This window comes from Ammospiza nelsoni, chromosome 9, assembly GCF_027579445.1.
Source record: "Ammospiza nelsoni isolate bAmmNel1 chromosome 9, bAmmNel1.pri, whole genome shotgun sequence".
In the NCBI taxonomy this organism is placed as follows: Eukaryota; Metazoa; Chordata; class Aves; order Passeriformes; family Passerellidae; genus Ammospiza; species Ammospiza nelsoni.
The window spans coordinates 4,681,729-4,700,408 of NC_080641.1; the positions used below are offsets into that span (position 1 = coordinate 4,681,729).

The 18,680-nt window shown below is 48.5% G+C and overlaps 1 protein-coding gene across 1 annotated transcript; it reads left to right on the forward strand.

The window, feature by feature from the left end:
- Positions 1–15,912: 15,912 nt before the first annotated feature.
- Positions 15,913–16,893, forward strand: LOC132077001 (olfactory receptor 14J1-like). The gene has a single exon (XM_059478439.1). The coding sequence runs from the start codon at positions 15,913–15,915 to the stop codon at positions 16,891–16,893; it is 981 nt and encodes a 326-aa protein (XP_059334422.1).
- Positions 16,894–18,680: the final 1,787 nt, after the last annotated feature.

Here is an 18,680-nt window from a genome sequence, read left to right on the forward strand (position 1 = left end):
TGGCCAGCAAAGGGTTACCCAGAATCCTGCACCTGGGAAAGGGCAAGTCCAGGTTCAGTCACAGAGTCGTCACCACTTGATTTTGTTCCCTTGTTATTTTGCTCTCCTGGAATGTATTATGGTTAATTAAAGGCAGTTAGCTAATTGGATGGTAAGCAGGTGCTGGTTAAAAAAAAACCAAACCACTGTTCCCCTTTGAAATGCCAGACAGGAGATTAATTGAAATTCCCTTTGAAAAGATATCCCCAAACCTCCTAATCTGTTGATGAAAACAGTCAAGGAAAAGTCAAAGAGAAAAGAACAATGTTTTTCAGGAGGCTTCACAACTCAGGCAACTGCACACCACATCAAGCATTAGGATTGAGGATTTTCATTGCCACACCAGGAAACCTTTCAAAGTCTCAAAATCTTTCACTGAACAGCAGTGCCAGAATGCCCCAAAGCTGAATAACAATCCCATGAAGGCATAATATTTCCACCAAGACTAGGATGAGATGAGTAGGAGAGGATGACTGGGGCTCTTCAAAAGCCAGACCTCAGAGCTGAGACAGGATTTAATCCTGATATCCCTCTGGTTATCCAGAAAAGGATCAAGACATGTGAGGGAGCTCAGAAAGCTCAAAAAAGCAGCATGTACAGAAGGAAGAAGAGAAAATACAGCTGGATACTTCCTAATGCTCTTCTTTGGACTGACCTGGTGCAGTGAGTCACAGAAAACTTGCTCTAAACATGGGTGGCAGAACTGAAAATGCTCACTGGTAAGTGTGGAGAAATGGCTACATGACAGAGGTCACACAGACATTTGCTTGTTAGCTGACCAGGAGCTGAGAAAGTACCGAACACAGCTAGTTTGAGTTTTGCACCTGCGAGATAGTGTGTCCTTAGGCCTAGCTGGGTATGATAACAAGTGGACAGAGAGATGTAGGAGATAGAGAATGTAGGCCCAAAGGAATGAGGAAGAGTTGATGGTATAGTTTAACCAATAGATCGCTTGGCTTACAGAATATTCATAAGCTTATTATGTGCTGTATAAGTGTTTGATGCTCTCTTCAATAAACGGAACTTGCTTATCACTCATATTGAGTGTCCGAGTCTCCCCTCACCGACAAATGGCTCATCCCCAACAAAGGCCTCATTCTGCAACAAATGGCTGCCCGAACAGGGACCTAAAGGAAGTTTGAACTTGAGAGCCATTCTGCAACAGCTTGGAGCGTGGGAAGAGCTTCAGACGGAGCTCCGACCTGATCAGCCACCAGATGATCCACACCAGGGAATGGCCCTACAAGTGTGGGGAATGTGGGAAGGGCTTCAGCTGCAGCTCTGCCCTCGTCACCCACCAACGCATCCACACTGGGGAGAGACCTTATGAGTGTCCCCAGTGTCCGAAGAGGTTTCAGACCAGCTCCGATCTCCTCCTGCACCAGCCCATTCACACAGAGGAGAGGCCCTTCTGCTGTCCTGACTGCGGGAAGGGCTTCAAGCACAACTTTACCCTCATCAGACACCGGTGCATCTACATCGGGGAGAGGTCCTACGAGTGTCCCCAGCATGGGAAGAGCTTCTCACAGCGCTCGTTCTTTACCTGACACCAAAAGAGTCATCGGTAAGGGAAGCCCTGTGAGTGCCCCAACTGCAGGAGGAGCTTCATGCACTGCTCCAGCTCCATCCCCCATGGGAGGACCCATGTTGGTCAGAGCTCTGGCGATCCATATTCCCTGTGATCCATGTTGGGAAGACACTGGGCTGGTTATTCTTTTGTTTTGGCCCTAATTTTTGGATTCATCTTCATCCCTTTAAAACAGAGAAAATTGGGGTAAAAATCAATAAATTCATCAAGGGCATCTAAAACCTCACTTTTTACTTGTGTTTCAAGGGAATCTGGGATTCGGGGAGATAACTGGGAGAATTTGGGGGTTTTGGGGTTATTTGGTGTACTTGTTTCCCTTTCCTGGCACTGAAAGAGAGAAGAGGATTCAATCTGTCATCTTAATGCCAACTACTCAATCCCACCCCAAAATTCCTCGATTCCACAGCTCTTTGGTGTGTAATGGGGTTGGAAGGGGATTGAGCAAAGTGAGCTTCAAATCAGGAGGGTTGAGATGGGTATTAGGTGGGGCAGGATGGGTGGGATGTAGTTTGGGAGGTGGAAAATGGGGGAAATATGGCTTGGGAAGGTGGCCATGATGTCCAGGAGGGGTGGGATGTGTTGAGGTTGGGAATGGGGAGGTGGGTTGGGGTCTGGAATGAGACAGCCAAAGTTTGGGGATGATGAAGGGAGGGGGAGCCCATTACTGAGTGAATTTTTTAATAATCTACATTCCTGAAGAGATTTTGAGGTCTCTCATGTTTCTGAGGCAGTTTTGGGGCACTCCCCAGCTTTTGGGGGCATTCCTGAGAGCAGCTCCATGGAGCCCCATTGCCAGGGGTGGTTGCCTTGGGCATGATCTCAGAGCCGTATCCAGAGTCCGTTGCCTTGGTGCTGGAGAGCAGAGAAATGATGAACAGCCCCAGACATCTCCAGTGTGTGTTTGGGGGCAGGGAGAGTTCTGCATAGGTGGGGTGGTCACTGCCCCACCCCAGCCACTGCAGCCTCTGGTGCAGCCCCAAAGTGGCTGCCAAGCCCCTGGCACCCCGAAAACCCCACCCGAGAGAGGGACAAGAGCAGGTCAGGCTGTGACACGGGTGTGACACTGACACATCCCATGGCCCCGGAGCTCACAGTAGCTGAGATCCAAGACTGACTGTGGATCTCTCTCTCCCTCTCTCTTCTCCTGACTTCCTCTTCTTGAAATCTGGATACCTTGAAGTTGGACAGTTTAGAGTTTGTGAAGTCAGTGCTTTGTCAAGTGATTTACTGTAATTCAATGCTTTTTCAGATTTCCCAAACACCTCATTCTCTGAAGTTTGCAACTAAAAGTTTGTTCTCCACCCTCCTGAGCAGTTTGTTTTTTTTCTCCCCCTGGCCATCTGTCCTGCAGGCTGTGCCCCCTGTGCGTGCTGCTCCTCTGCTCTGGTCAGCTGCACTCGCCCATCTCACTGTGCCCCAGCATTTCTCACCCAGCGTTTCTGTGCCCTCCCTGGGCTCCCTGCACCCAGCGCTGCCCGCTCCTGGCACACAGAGCCAGGGCAGGAGCCCACCCTGCCAAGGGGCTCTGGAGCAGGGCGGGGGCTGCGATGGCTTCTGAGCTCAGCAGCTGCTCCTGGCATGGTTCCATGGGGACCGAGCACAGCAACGCTGCTGAGCATTGTACCTGCTGAGGGTCAAACACTGCTGGGGCACATTCCCTGCCTGCAGGATTGCTGAGCATTGTCCCTGCTGAGGGTCACACACTGCTGGGGCACATTCCCTGCCTGCAGGATTGCTGAGCATTGTCCCTGCTGAGGGTCACACACTGCTGAGGCACATTCCCTACCTGCAGGATTGCTGAGCATTGTCCCTGCTGAGGGTCACACACTGCCGGGGCACATTCCCTGCCTGCAGGATTGCTGAGCATTGTCCCTGCTGAGGGTCACACACTGCTGAGGCACATTCCCTGCCTGCAGGATTGCTGAGCATTGTCCCTGCTGAGGGTCTCACACTGCCGGGGCACATTCCCTGCCTGCAGGATTGCTGAGCATTGTCCCTGCTGAGGGTCACACGCTGCCGGGGTACATTCCCTGCCTGCAGGATTGCTGAGCATTGTCCCTGCTGAGGGTCACACGCTGCCGGGGTACATTCCCTGCCTGCAGGATTGCTGAGCATTTTCCCTGCTGAGGGCCACACACTGCCGGGGCACATTGCCTGCCTGCGGGATTCATGCCCAACCCAAGCACTGCACTGATGGCTCCAGCATTGCTTTCCAACCAAAACAGGGGAAAGCAAACTGTGTGCAGCTCATGGCATTTTAGAATGTCTAAAACTCACTAGGTCACCGATCTTAGAGATGAGATGCATTTGGAATTCATGGCATGGAGAAGTAGTGTAAGATGGAAAAGAGGAGCATAGAAATAAATAGAGGAAAACATTTCAGATGGTTTCTTTCCATTTTCATTTCACTTCTGGAAAGCTGTCTCTGTTTTCCAGGAATCTTCTCCATAGGTTTGTCTGCTCTTTTAAAGAACCTTTCCTGGAGAATGAGGTCGAGCTCCTGTCACAAGATGTGCCACCAACTGCAGCTTCTCTTGTCTTTCTGCACTGTGCCTGCAGCAGGACTCTTGCAGCAAAGCAAGACAAAGATTAGGAGAACTTGACAGCTTGTCCTTTCTTTTCCTGGTGGACTGGGGAGCTGTACCATTGGTGAGGTTTTCATTGTGACAGTTCCAACCTTGGAAAACAGGAGGTGGTACCAGAACTTGTTGGGGAAGGCAACCCTGACTGAATTCAGAGAAAGAATCTCCAGAAACTGCAGCCAGAAATGGAGAGTTGTGTGATAATCATTCACACATCTCCATAGACAACTGGAAAGGGATCTAGTACATGAAAATTGGTTGTCAGAGGCAGTTTCTTTCTGTTTTCAGTTTAGATGATTTCACATCTCTTGTGCTGATATAAATTAAGAACACAATCAGTTCATGATAAGCAGCAGAACAAGTTGCATCTCCCAGAGTAGAAGACTGAAAGAATCTGAAAAGGAGAAATGCAAGGAATAACTGTGTGAACTTTGTCTGTAAGAAGGGTAATTTTTTCTAAGAGTTTCTAATCCATTTCCTCTGCTTTTATCCTTCTTAATAAGGCCATTTCCATCCCAGACTCACCATGAAATGAGAAGCCTGACCTTGTGGAAATGCATGAAGAATGCCCTGTTCCTTTGCAGGATAGTCAGGCTGAAACAGGAAGCAGTTTTGAAATAATTGTGTGATAGATCAGTAATGTCATGGTTGATGCCTCTCACAAAAGGCAGATGTTATGGATATGTTAAGACAAGTTTTATAGATTTACAGGTTTGTTTTACCCCCCTTGTGTTGTTATCACAGGATTACCTGGTAGTTGGGGTATTTGGGAGGGTTGGCTTGTTACTTTGGCAACACCTGACCTCCAATCAAGATGTAAAGGAAGTGACCTCCACCACTGGACAGAGAAGAAAGAGTTGATTAACAAGATTTTGAGATGGGCTAAAGGGTTAAAAGGCGAAACATCCATTGTGTGGACAAGCACAAGGTGGGAAAAAATCCTTTGCTCTGGGTGCCATAATATTTTCTCCATTCAGTCTTCTGTTGTATTTTTTTTATAAGGTTTTAATAATCCTTTTAAATTTTTGGAAGTAAGTATAATTTCTCACAAATTGGGACTCGTCTGGGAAGTACACCTGGTGGTCTTAGGAGTTTTCAAAAGGGGCGTGCCCCACCACAGATTGGGCAGAGGCTATTGGACTCTCCCAGTTCCACCAATGGTTGCAGGTTGGAAGCCCAAAGAAACCAGGAGACTTTGGGATAAAGAAAAGAGGGGAAGGGGGATGAGCACATCCACATAACTATTTTTGGCCAGATTGTGACTCCATAATTCCAGTGTATGAACGTGAGCTTCACATTAGTAATATACTGGATCCATCCTGGTCCCTTGACACATCAGGATATTGGATGGTAGAAAGGAAAAAGGAACAGCGGGACACATGGTGGGGAGGAAAGTGGAGATCCCATAGACAAGGACCCCATGGCGGGTGGGACATGTAGGATTGAAGGGTTTGTGGGGACTTGGGAACTGGGTTCACCCATTGGGGACCTGTGGCAGGATTCCCATCCAGCACACACCAAGGGAGCCGATGAGCTCCAAATGGCGCGGTGGCTCGTGCGGTGCTCAGAGCGGGGCAGCCTCTGGGGCACAGCCGGCGCTGTAATTTCCAGGGCCAGCCAAAGCCAGGCTGGAAGCGGGGTGATTGCCAAGGGGTTTGCTGCAAGGAGTCACCCAGGAGCTGGTGCAAGAGTTTGTGTGCTGCCGAGCCAAGGGGGTCGGGGCAGTCCGGCCAAGCCAAGTCATGTCAGGGCAGAGCCGCCAAACCGAGGGGGTCAGGCTGGGCCGGCTGCTGAGCCGAACCAAATCGGCACAGGTAGAGCTGCTGAGGCTGAGCCGAGTAAGGTCAGGAGCAGGAACTCCTGAACTGGGGCAGGCTGAGCCTCGAAATTGGGGTGGGAGAGCCACTGAAGCCAAACCAAGTTGGGTCAGATGTGGGATGGAAGTCTCTGACTCGAATCAGGGCGGGCAAAGCCACGAAAGCTGAGCCAGGTTGGCCCAGGGGTGGGACTGCAGCTGCTGAGGGGAATTGGGTCAGGGGCAGGCCACAGCTCAGCTGAGCCAGGCGGGACAGGGAGCAGAGTGCGACCGTGGGACCAGAGCATTGAACCGAGGAGGAGAGGAAGGTCAGGGACCAATCTGGTGATATGGAAGCCCCTGGATTGTAAGATTTTTTTTTGTTTTTACTTGTCTAAAGAGAAGTACAGTTTTTTTGTTTTTTCTCTCTCTTCCCTTTTCTTCTCTTTCCTCTTTTCCTTGTTTCTTTTTTCCCTGCCCCCCTTTCCTTTTCCCTTCTGAGAGAGGCAGGTGCTGTCCAGAGGGCCTGTGGTTGGAAAGGTGGGCTCTGTTGGAAGAGGGCCTGTGATCGGCCAGTCAGGATGGGACGGTGGGCAAATAGGGAATCCCCAAGGGGAGGAGTAGAAATTGAAGAGGTACCAATAGGTATACTCCCAGATGGCCCACTGGGAAGGAAACTAGCCTGGTAGAAATATGACCCAAATACCAGAGATAAGGATGAGCTCAAAGTGATTCAGAATTGCATGGTAGAATTCATCAGACGGGAAATTAGGAGCAATCATGTATACTGGGATATGGGTCAGACGAAGGGTGGATGTGTCAGGCATTAAACATCCATGTAAGAGCTAAGAAACAATTCAATCAGGAAGAGAATGACTATGCTGCATGCTGTGGGAGGGAGAGTTTACCCTCAAAGGTGAGCATGTTTAAGGTATCAGAAAATAAAGAATGGGACCCATTAGAACACTTAGCCCCTCCACCTCCAATAGCCCCAGATGCACTTCCCCTACCCCCTGATGGGCCTAGTCAAAACACCAGGAACAGGGTGGCACAATGAGAGGAAAGCAGATCAGGGGATGGGAACCAAGCAGCGGGATTATATCCCCTGAGGGAAATACCCCTGTGTGGGGTGGTGGAAGGAATTAGATTTGTAACCATGCCTCTCAGTTCTTCTGATGTGAGAATGTTCAAGAAATAATTGAAGGCATTACTAGAGGACCTCACTGGATTAGTGGAACAGTTAGACCAGTTTCTGGGGCCCAATATTTATACATAGGAAGAGATACAATCAATAATGACCATGCTATTCAAACCAGAAGAAAGACAGATGATCTGGGCAACTGAGATATGGATATGGGAAAGGGAGCATATGTAAGGACCTCCAGGGGATCTGAAAATGCCCACAGTGCACCCCACCTGGGACCACAAGAGCACTGGGGGGAAGAAAGAATGGAGGAAGACAGAACACTGATTACAAGTGGTGTCAAAGAGGCAGCTTCATGTAATCAAAATGCCTGTAAGGCTTTCGATGAGCAGAAAAAAAGGGAAGAAACTCCAACAGAGTGGTTAGAAAGGTTGAGGAAAAATACGAGGCAATATTCAGGAGTTGACCCTGACAGATTTTACTAAAGGACAGATTTTACTAAAGGTAAATTTTGTCACTCATGCCTGGCCAGATATACGGAGAAAGTTAAAAAAGCTCGATTGTTGGCAAGAAAGGAGGGTAGAGGATCTTTTAAGAGAAGCACAGAAGGAGTATGTAAAGAGGGATGAAGAGAAAGCCAAGGCAAAAGCCAAGGTAATGGTAACTGCCATTAGGGAAGGAAACCAGCACATAAAGAACTACCCAGGTAAGGGAGGGGGATTCCAAGTGCAGGTAGATAGATGGAGGGGAGATTCAGCTCCCTGGGACTGGGCACAAAAAGGAGAGTTTGGGAAACAGGGGAACCTGCAACCAGTTTGATTTTACTGTAAAGAGAGTGGGCATATCAGAAAGAATTGCCCCCAGAGGGAAAAGGAGCTGAGGGTCTATGAGACTGAGAAAAATCGAGAAACAGAAGACTTGGGGTGTCAGGGGCTGTACCTCCTGGGGACAGAATACCATCAGGAGCCCTTGAGAACTTTAAAAAGAGATCCCCAGGAGGAAGAATTTGAATTCTTAGTAGACATGGGGGCTGAAAGATCTTGTCTTTGTAGAATCCCAAAGGGGTGCAAAAAGGGTCAAGATACTGTGCAAGTAGTAGGTGCTAAAGGAAGGTTCAAAGCCTCAGTTATAAAGCAAATAAAGTTTGAAGAAACAAATAAATAGTAATTGGGGATGTTCTATTAGTTCCAGAAGCAGTATGCAATCTATTAGGGTGAGATTTACAAGTGCAGCTAAGCATTTTAATACTCCCAGAGGAAGGAAAAATTGTAGTTAAACTTCTTGAATAAGGGAAGAGGATGAGGGCAAAATTCATGAGATGGTGTGGGCAAAACCAAAAAATTGAGGCAAATTGAACGTGAAACCTACAGTAATAAAATTAATTGATGACAGCTATCCAGTCTGTGTATGACAATACCCACTCTCCCTGGAAGGGAGATGAAGACTGCAGCCACTGATCCAGGATCTACTTGAGGATGAGACCTTAGAACCATGTATGTCCCCCCATAATATACCCATATTACCAGTAAAGAAGTCAGATGGGACTTACAGGCTTGTTCAAGATTTGAGAGAAGTGAACAACAAAACAGTGAATCGGTACCCAGTAGTGCCTAACCCCTCTACACTACTGAGTAATATCCCCCCAGCACACCAGTGGTTTAGTGTCATAGACCTAAAAGATACTTTTTGGGCAGGTCTACTGGCAAAGAAAAGCAGGGCTATATTTGCTTTTGAATGGGAGGACCATGATCCTGGGAGTAAGAAACAGTTTTGGTGGATTAGGTTACCCCAAGGGTTTTCCAAATCTCCAAACCTCTTCGGTCAAGCCCTAGGAGAAGTAACACAATTCTTCTCCATCAAACCTGAGATAAAGCTCATCCAATATGTAAATTATTTCCTTTTCACAGGACAGGAAGAAAAAGAAGTTTGGGAATTCACCATAGTGTTGTTAAATTTTCTGAAGGACAAGGGACTTTCGGTATCAAAAGGGAAACTCAAATTTGTAGAGAGGGAAGTAAAATTCCCTAGGACATGTGATTTGTCAAGGGAGCTGGTGGCTGAACCCTGAGAGAATTACAGGGTTAGTCTCACTCCCACCAGCAAAAACAAAGAGAGAAGTCAGAAGGTTTCTAGGCTTGTTGGGATATTGTAGGCTATTGATTGAAGGATCACGCAGGCCATCCAGTTCTTGTATGAAAAGTTAGTGGAAGAAGAGATTAGGTGGGGAAAAGATGACAAACAAAAGTTTGAAGCTTTAAAGCAAAACATTGTCAGTTCACCAGCACTGAGTCTTCCTGCCTTCTATCTGTTTGTGGATATGGAAAAAGGGGTAGCACATGGAGTATTAGCCCAGGACTGGGGAGGGTCCAGGAAACCAGTGGCCTATTTATCAAAATTTTAGACCCTGTCAGGCAGGGGTGGCCAACCTGCATTCAGGCTGTGGCAGTTACTGTCATACTCGTAGCAGAAAGCAAAAAAATAACATTTTTGGGGGAAAATTGAAGATATATATCGCAAAATCAGTAAGGAGTATCCTGAGCCAAAAGGCTGAGAAATGGCTCACTGATTCCCGAAGGCTAAAGTATGAAGACATCTTAATAGATAATGGTTTAGAGCTAATCATGAGTAACCAACTCAACCCTGCCCTGTTTTTGGATGGAGAAACAGATGAGAAACTGAAACATTATTGCCTAGAGGCTATAAACTATCAAACTATAGTAAGAGACGACATAACAGATCAAACACTACAAGGTGGAAAATGATTGTACCTCGATGGATCTTCATGGGTAATAAAGGGGCACAGAGTATTGGGGTACGCTATAGGGCATGAAGGGCTAGAGGCCATAGAAAAGAGAAAGTTATACCTTCCAACTGGTCAGCACAAGCGTGTGAGTTGTGTGCCCTAAAACGAAGTCTGGAAACATTATCATGGAAAAGGGGAACAATATATACAGGACTCAAAATACACTTTTGGAATAGTGCATAACTTTGGAAAAATTTTGGAAGAGAGGGGGCTATTAAATTCAAAAGGAAAGGGACTGATTCACGAAACTTTTGTCTTAGAAGAGTTAGAAACCTTACAATTGCCAGAAGAAGTAGCAGTGGTTTATGTTCAAGGGCATCAAAAAGAGGCAACTCAGGAGGCGCGAGGGAACAATTTAGCTGATTTTGAAGCTAAAAACGCAACAGAATCAGAGACAGATAAACTAATAATGGTATTAACACCCATAAAAGAAATGCAAAAAGTCCCCATATTCAGTGGGACAGAAGAGGAAGAACTCATTGAAATAGGAGTCAAGAAAGAAAACAACGGGAAGTGGAGATGAGCAGGTGGGAGACAAATATTGAATAAACCCCTTGCCAGGAAAATGTTAGAAGGCATACGTGGAACAACACATTGGGGTACACAAGTACTAGGTGATCAATTTCTAAGGGATTTGGGCTGCATAGGAATTTTCAGAATAGCTAAGCAAGTAACTGAACGGTATGTGATATGTCAAAAAGTGAATAAGAAAATCGTGAGGAAAACACCCAGGGGAGGGTAAGAACTAGCCTTAAGGCCCTTCCAAAACATCCAAGCTGACTTTACTGAGCTTCCCCAGGTACAATGGTGGAGGTTTTTGCCAGTGATAGTAGATCACGTGACTCATTGGGCAGAGGTGGTAGCCACTGTGAAAGCCAATGCCAGTGTTGTGAGTAAAACACTTCTAGAATCAATCATTCCCCAATATGGGAGGGCAAACAGGATTGATTCAGACCGGGAAACTCATTTCACATCGAAGATATTGCAGAAAGTTGTTCAGGCCCTGGGAATAAAATGGGAATTACACACTCCATGGTATCCACAGAGTTCTGGTTGGTAGAGAGAATGAATCAAATTCTTAAAAGAGCTCCAGTTAAGCTAATGATTGAAACCCAAATGTCATGGATAAAATGTCTCCCTTTGGCTTTATTAAGAATTAGAACCCAATCCCAGTCAGATCTGGGGGTGTCACCCCATTAAATGATGTTTGGGTTACCCTTCCTGACCTCACCCCAGAAGGTTGCCACCTATGAGGAAGGGGAAGCCAATGCTAAGAAATAACTGATGTCCATAGCACAAACCTTAGAAGGGCTAAGGCATAAAGGGGCAATTCCTCAAACTACCACCCTGGATTTCAGAATCCATAATATTAATCCTGGGAATTGGGAGATGAATAAGTCATGGGGACATCAGCCTCTAACTCCTCAGATGGAAGGTCCCTTTCAGGTACTGCTCACCACCGAATCGGCCGTGCAAACTGCAGAGCAGGGATGGACTCATGGCAACAGAGTCAAAGGCCCAGTACAAGAACCCAAAGAGTGGACTATGACACCCAAGCTGGGTGAAACAAGATTGACTCTCAAGCAGAGACTGAACGACAAGCAGGAAAACACCAAGACAACCAAAAAGTAGAGTCAAGCTTCCACCAACCAGCTAGAGAACTGTCTTCCTGTTTTAGTGGGAGATAATTACCAGCATCTGTTGAGGAGAAGTACACAAGGGACTGTAAAAGGTAATGGGGCAGCATCCTTAAGAAGTAAGACAAGGAATAGAGGGCAAGATTAGGTTGGCCCCTTTGTTCACTACCAAGAAGGCTCCATAGCCCTGCTGTGGGTAGCAACCCTGTTGGCATGGTAAGGTGGGGACAAAAGGCCATACCACACCTCTATCATTGCTCAGTTGTCTTTTAATTCAACAGGGACTGGAGGGCAGGACTGAATTGGCCTCTATGCTCATCCCTAACACACACTGATTATGGGTAGCGGCCACATAGGCACGGTAGGTGGGAGTCAAAGCCATACTGGACCTCTTTGATGCCCTTTTGTCCATTCTAAATAAGTGTGTCTATGGAAAATCTGAGATTTCTTCTGCTGTTCCCACTGTCCTTGCCCACATCAACAGATGCTGGTATGACTCATTCAAGAGACAGAAAGTTTTTTACTTAATTGTTTGAGCAAAATTACTTATAGAAAAAGAAAAGGGGGGTTTGTTATAGATGAGTAATTCTATGGTTGACTCTCACAATTACGGAGTGAATATTAAATATATGTTAAGAGAAGTTTTCTAGACTTATAGTTATCTTTCTCCTCCCCCTTGCATTGTTATCACAGGATAGCCTCTGTAGTCGGGGCATTTGAGAGGGTTGGCTTGTTACAATGGCAGCACCTGACCTCCAATCAAGGTGTAAGACAGTGATCTCCACCACTGGAAAGTGAAGAAGGAGTTGATTGACAAGACTTTGGGAGGGGCAAGAGGTATAAAAGACAGAACATCCATTTTGTAGATAAGCACATGGTGACGGAATCCTTTGCTCCCGGCACTGTGTTATTTTCTTTATTAAATCTTCTGTTGTATTTTGAAAAGATCTTAATATTTTAAATTTTTGAAAATGAAAATGGTTTCTTACATGAGGTTGGGAAATGTGAGGCAAGATTGTCCACACTAGGTGAGCTCCAAGGTACAACTTCACTGACCTGGCCAGACCTCCTTAGGAGCACCCCTACATCAATATAAATCACTTAATGCTCCAATCAGCCCTTCTCCAAGGAGAACAGTAATAAAATACACTCTTTAAAATAGGATTACATATTACTTAAAAGCTCTTTGAAATATTTCTCCACAACTGTAAAAGGAAGTCTGCCTCATGAACTGCTCCAGACCAGAGAGAAATCAAGGCAGAGCCATGGTTTGTCAGGACTTGCTTGATCCTAATGAGCCCTGTGCTGCATTTGGAGCTGAGCCCTTGAAGCTCAGGACCTGAGAGGAGATTGCACAAACCTTTCCAGGAGTTAAAGTAAGAAAAAAACCCCAAAGTGCCTCAAGGCATGAATGGGTTTCACTGAGGTCCATCCCCAACACAAGCTGCTCATGGGCTCCTTGGAGGAGAGAATTGAAGACCAGAATTGGAATAAACACCTCTCAGATATTCAGAGTGCAAAGGAATACACAAAGTACCTTAAAAACCTTGAGTATCTCAAAGTATTAATGAGCCCCACTGAGTGTCAGTACAAAGCTCTCAGGAGACTCATTAAAGCAGATAACTGGGGCCATGATTGCACAAATCTCTCACAGAGTCTGTATCCAAAGGGCAACACCAAATACCTTAAAATACCTGAAGTACCTTGAAGCATAAATGGCCCACTGAGTGTCATTACTGATAAAGGCTCTCCAGGGACTAATTAAAGGAGATATTGGAGGCTGGGACTGCACAATTTTTTTCATAGAGTCTGTATCAAAAGGGAAACACCAAGTAGCTTAAAACAACTGAAGTATCCTGAAGTATTAATGAGCCCCACTGAGTGTTGCTACTGACAAAGCCTCTCCAGGGACTAATTACAGCAAATAATTGGAGGCCATGATTGCACAAACCTCTCAAAAACTGCAAGGCAAAAGTCAAACCAAAAGTCCTTTGAAAAACCTGCACTCCCTGGGAGTATTAAGGAGCCCCCCAGGGCCATTCCTGACCAAGCTCCCCAGGGACTCCTTCCAGCAGATCCTTGAGGCCACTGGGATGTGGGCTAGGGGGGGATGCTGAGGGCAGGACAAGGGGCTGACAGTGCCCAGCCTGGCTGGGGCTGTGCCAGGAGGCTCCAGGGCCTCAGGACAAGGTGTCTCCTCACAGCCCTTGGTGGCACAGACCCTGCTGTGCCCCAGGGCACCAAGACTTGGCTTCTCTTTGTCCCCACCTGTCATCAGTGCTTCCAGTTCTCCGCTCTGCCTGGGGCCTGGGGACACTTTCTAAGTCATGTCCCTCAGTGGGACCCATTAAAAGTTCAAGAAACTTTGGACTTGGATTCTGACTTGGAGTTCTGGAGAGGTTTCTTTAGCTCCCTCTCAGGGACTGATGTTCAGGGCCTGAGCACAAAGCCCCAGAGGCTCATTAAATTCCTTGTGCTTTTTCTCTGCTGCTGAGCTGGGCTGGACTCCTGGTAAGCAAGAAGAGCTTCAAAAGCACATTTCTCTTGATGAGCAGCTCTTCTGCCAGCCCAGCAGGGCTGGGGCACTGCCTGCAGCCACCCCGGGCACAGCACAGAGGCACAGAGAGCTTCAATCAGTCAGGGCTGGGAAGGTGCTGAGAAGTGCCTGGGGCAGAATCACTGCCAGCCCTTGGCACAGGAACCTCTGGCTGCAGGACAATGCAGCTGCAGCTCCTGGAGTGATCTCCTAAAGCTGGAACATCCCAACGCCTACAGACTCTGAGAGTATAAATCTGGGTATTTCTGGTGCAGGGGAGGTGAAATGCTCGTGAAGCTCTGACATGCTGAGGGCTTCTGATTAGTCATAGAATATTTCCAAGTCAAGGATTTTGATAAAAATGAGGAAACTTTCTAAGTCAGTTTCCTACTATTGCAGAATGAAAGGTAGTGGGGATGAATATTAAAGGTTGATTATGAAGTATTTAATATGAATTTTGACAAGTTCCTGAGACATCTGAAATGTTACTTTTTGTGATCAATAGGTTCACAGGAGATTCTTAATGTGCTTCCAATAGGTTAACAGGAGATCCCTAATGTGCTTTAGGCCACTGTGCCCAAGGACAGCAGCAACATAACCTTCGCTCTTAACCTTCAGGCTCAGTCTGAGCTGTCCTTTCTCCAAGCTGCAAACAGAATCTGCTCCCAGCCAGTGCCCAGCAAACAGGCAGGGTTTTGTCAGGCCAGGGAGAGGGCACAGAGATTTGGGGTCTGTGAGTGCTGCCACAGAGAGATCAGGAGCAGGGAAACAACTGCAGTAGGGAAATCTCCAGGAAGCGGAGAGAAAATCAGGCAATGAGAGGAAACAAAACTCAGAAATGCTGTGGCAGGGAGAGTTTAGAGATGCCCACAGGATCCCCTCCAGTGCAGCCCCTCCCTCTGAACAAGCCCCCTCCCTCCTGTGCCTCAGCCCAGCCTCTGCCCTCAGGGCCAGGACTCCAAGGCGTGCAGCCCCTCCTGTGCAGGCAGAGCTGCAGCAGAGCCGTGTGACAGCTCTGCAGCCCGGGCCCAGTTCCCTCTGCAGAGCACAGGGCTGGGAGCAGCTGCTCAACACTGGGGGCTCTGGAAGGGGCAGAGCTGGCTCAGGGTGACGCTGTCCCAGTGCCCGGCTCTGGGCAATGCTGTCAGTGCAGCCAGGGAAGGAACTGCATCTCCCTCAATCCAGTGCCATCATAAGGACACTTGGGAGTCTCTCTGAGATTTCAGTCCAAGCTGGGAGCTTCAGTCCAGGATGCAAACCTGTCCTAGAACAACTTTGTGTTATAAGATTGATGGGGAAAGGCAGAGCTGTTGTGACACTGAAAGTGCTGCTGAGTTGATGGAATGAGCAATGTGAGTCCTTGGCTACAAATGTGGAGCTGGGCTGTGGTGGATCCATCTGCTCTCAGCAGTATCTGGGGGTTGGTAAGAGAAACTTGGGAGTGTGAAAATTCTCATTTAGGAAATTAAAAGCCCAGAGAAACTCAAAACATAATGAAGTGACAGATCATCTGCTCCCAGTCTGCACTTACCATCTGGCTGTAGGGAACTCACTTTGTTCTACCAGAGGGCAGCAGAAATGCTGGGTGTATCTGATATTGAAGTAGAGCTGGACAGATATGCAGGGAGCTCAAAAAGAAAACCTCACAACTCTTAAACACAAAACATTGTCTATGTATGTTAAAGTGGAGGGTGTATGAGAAATGGCTTTTATTTTGGTTTCAGATGTCTCTCTGACTCTTCACTGTCCCTTTCTCCATGAACAGGTCCCCATGTCCAGGCCCAGCAAATGTCCAACAGCAGCTCCATCAGGCACTTCCTCCTGCTGGCATTGGCAGACACGCGGCAGCTGCAGCTCCTGCCCTTCTGCCTCTTGCTGGGCATCTCCCTGGCTGCCCTCCTGGGCAACGGCCTCATCATCAGCACCGTAGCCTGTGGCCACCACCTGCACACGCCCATGTTCTTCTTCCTGCTCAACCTGGCCCTCAGTGACCTGGGCTCCATCTGCACCACTGTCCCCAAAGCCATGCACAATTCCCTCTGGCACACCAGGGACATCTCCTACACAGGATGTGTCACACAGCTCTTTTTCTTTATGTACTTCATCTCAGCAGAGTTTTCTCTCCTGACCATCATGTGCTACGACCGCTACGTGTCCATCTGCAAACCCCTGCACTACGGGACCCTCCTGGGCAGCAGAGCTTGTGCCCACATGGCAGCAGCTGCCTGGGCCAGTGCCTTTTTCTATTCACTGCTGCACACAGCCAATACATTTTCCCTGCCCCTGGACCGTGGCAATGCCCTGGGCCAGTTCTTCTGTGAAATCCCCCAGATCCTCAAGCTCTCCTCCTCCAAATCCCTCCTCAGGGAAATTGGACTCATTGCTGTCAGTGCCTGTTTAGCATTTGTCTGTTTTGTGTTCATTGTTTTCTCCTATGTGCAGATCTTCAGGGCTGTGCTGAGGATCCCCTCTGAGCAGGGACGGCACAAAGCCCTTTCCACCTGCCTCCCTCACCTGGTCGTGCTCTCCCTATTCCTCAGCACTTGCACATTTGCCTACCTGAAGCACCCATCCATCTCCTCCCCATCAGTGGATCTGGCCCTGTCAGTTCTGTACTCAGTGGTGCCTCCAGTCCTGAACCCCCTCATCTACAGCCTGAGGAACCAGGAGCTCAAGGCTGCAGCATGGAGACTGATGATTGGATGCTTTCAGAAACATTTAACTGCTGGAAAATTTTTGCTAATCATTTGTAATGAAAGTCATCTTTGATACTCCTTGTTGGTTTCATTTTGGACGTTCTTTTTTATGTGTCTTACTTTTACAATATAGTCAACAAACAAATATCATTGCTTGTGCATTTCTCATTTTGTTTCTGTCTACTTTCCCTGTGCTCAGAGACTGTTTCAATGAGGGGCTGTGCTCTCAGTGGCTTTAAAATGAACTAAAGAATCTCCCAGGAAAGGTCTCACCGGAGATGCCCTTTTGTTGCCTTCTCTGGAGCTGCAGCAGCAATGTCTGTGTGCAGAGCTGGGGGCAGATCAGTGCTGGCCCATCAGCTGTGCCCAGCAGCAGCAGCACTTGGTGTTGCCAGTGCTGCTGCCGTGGCCCTGCCCCGCTGCCCTGGTGGCCCTGGTGTTGCTGTAGGGCCTGAGTGCTCTCAGGGCTGGGCACAGCCATGGGGGTGGCAGTGCCGGGGCTGCAGCAGGGACAGGCCATGGGCACTGCTGGGGCAGTGCGGACGCCTCAGGCCAGGCCCTGGGGGCTCCAGGCTCCTTGCCCAGGCTCTCTCCAGAACATGGCCAGGCCAATGCTCAGCACAGAAAAGCCCCGTGAGCAACCCCAGGCTGGCTGTGGGCAGGCTGGGGGCAAACAGCATGGCTGGGGCTTTGCAAGGGCCCTGGGACAGATGGGAAGGAGCAGCAGAGCAGGGGTTGATCCATCCCCAGTGCGCTGCACAGCCCAGGGCAGCATCCCAGAGCGTCCTGATGGAGCTGCCAACAACATGCCCCCTCTACAGCTCTGGCCTCTCCCCCAGCTCACACAGGTGCCCCATCCTTGCAGGCACAGACACGGCAGCACTGGCTCAGCAGCCCCTGTTTGCATTGCACACTGCAGGGGGAGCACCCCCATGCTGTTGCTGTGGGGACATGAACCTGAGGGAGCACAAATGCCATCTGCCCCTGGGGCCAGCAAGGGCTGGGAGACACCAGGGAAACCACTCAGCTTTGTTCTGGCCTCTGCAGTCCGCCAGAAAGTTTGTTCCCATCAGCTGGGACTTTCCTGTCCCACTGCAGACACTGTTGCTCAGAGCCAGGGCTGCCTGGCAGCCACCCCCAAACTGCCCTGAGCATTTCTTTGGCTTCACCTCTGCTTTCCCTATTCCTCCCTTGTCCAAATTTCTTCCTCTCGTCCAGCCTTGTTCCCTCCCTAAAAACAGCCCATCCCTGTTTGCCCTTTCCTCTCTGGCCCCACTCCCCATTAAAGTTCCTGACTTGGCGCCATGGGAACATCCTTTGGGGAGCAGGATTATCCTACAAGTGCTGCAGGAATTGTCTGCAGGCTCCTACAGTGCCTGGTGCTGCTTCCTGGCCAGAGGCACCCCAAGCCAGGGGGACACATCTGGGCTGCTGTGTCTGGCTTTGGGTTTCCCTGTTCTGGGCAATGAAAACAGCTGCAGAGGCTCTGCAGGACTGACAGGATGGGCTTTGGGGCTGGCAGGAGAACCTGAGGGACTTGGGCTGCTGGAGCTTCTGAAGAGGAGGCCCAGGGCTCCTCTTGCAACTGCTCCAAGGGTTCTTTCAGAAAACCCCAGAGTCAGCAAGGTTGGAAAAGACCTTGGAGATCATCAAGTCTAAGCTGTGCCCTGATACTGCCTTGTCTCCCCTGAGTCTTCTTTTCTCCAGGCTAAACAACTCCACCTTCCCCACCTGTTCCACACAGGACTTGTGCTCCAGACCCCTCCCCAGTCTTGTTGCCCTTCTCTGGACACACTCCAGCCCCTCCATGGCCTTCCTAAATTGGGGGCCCCAGAACTGGACACAGTATTATAAGCAGCT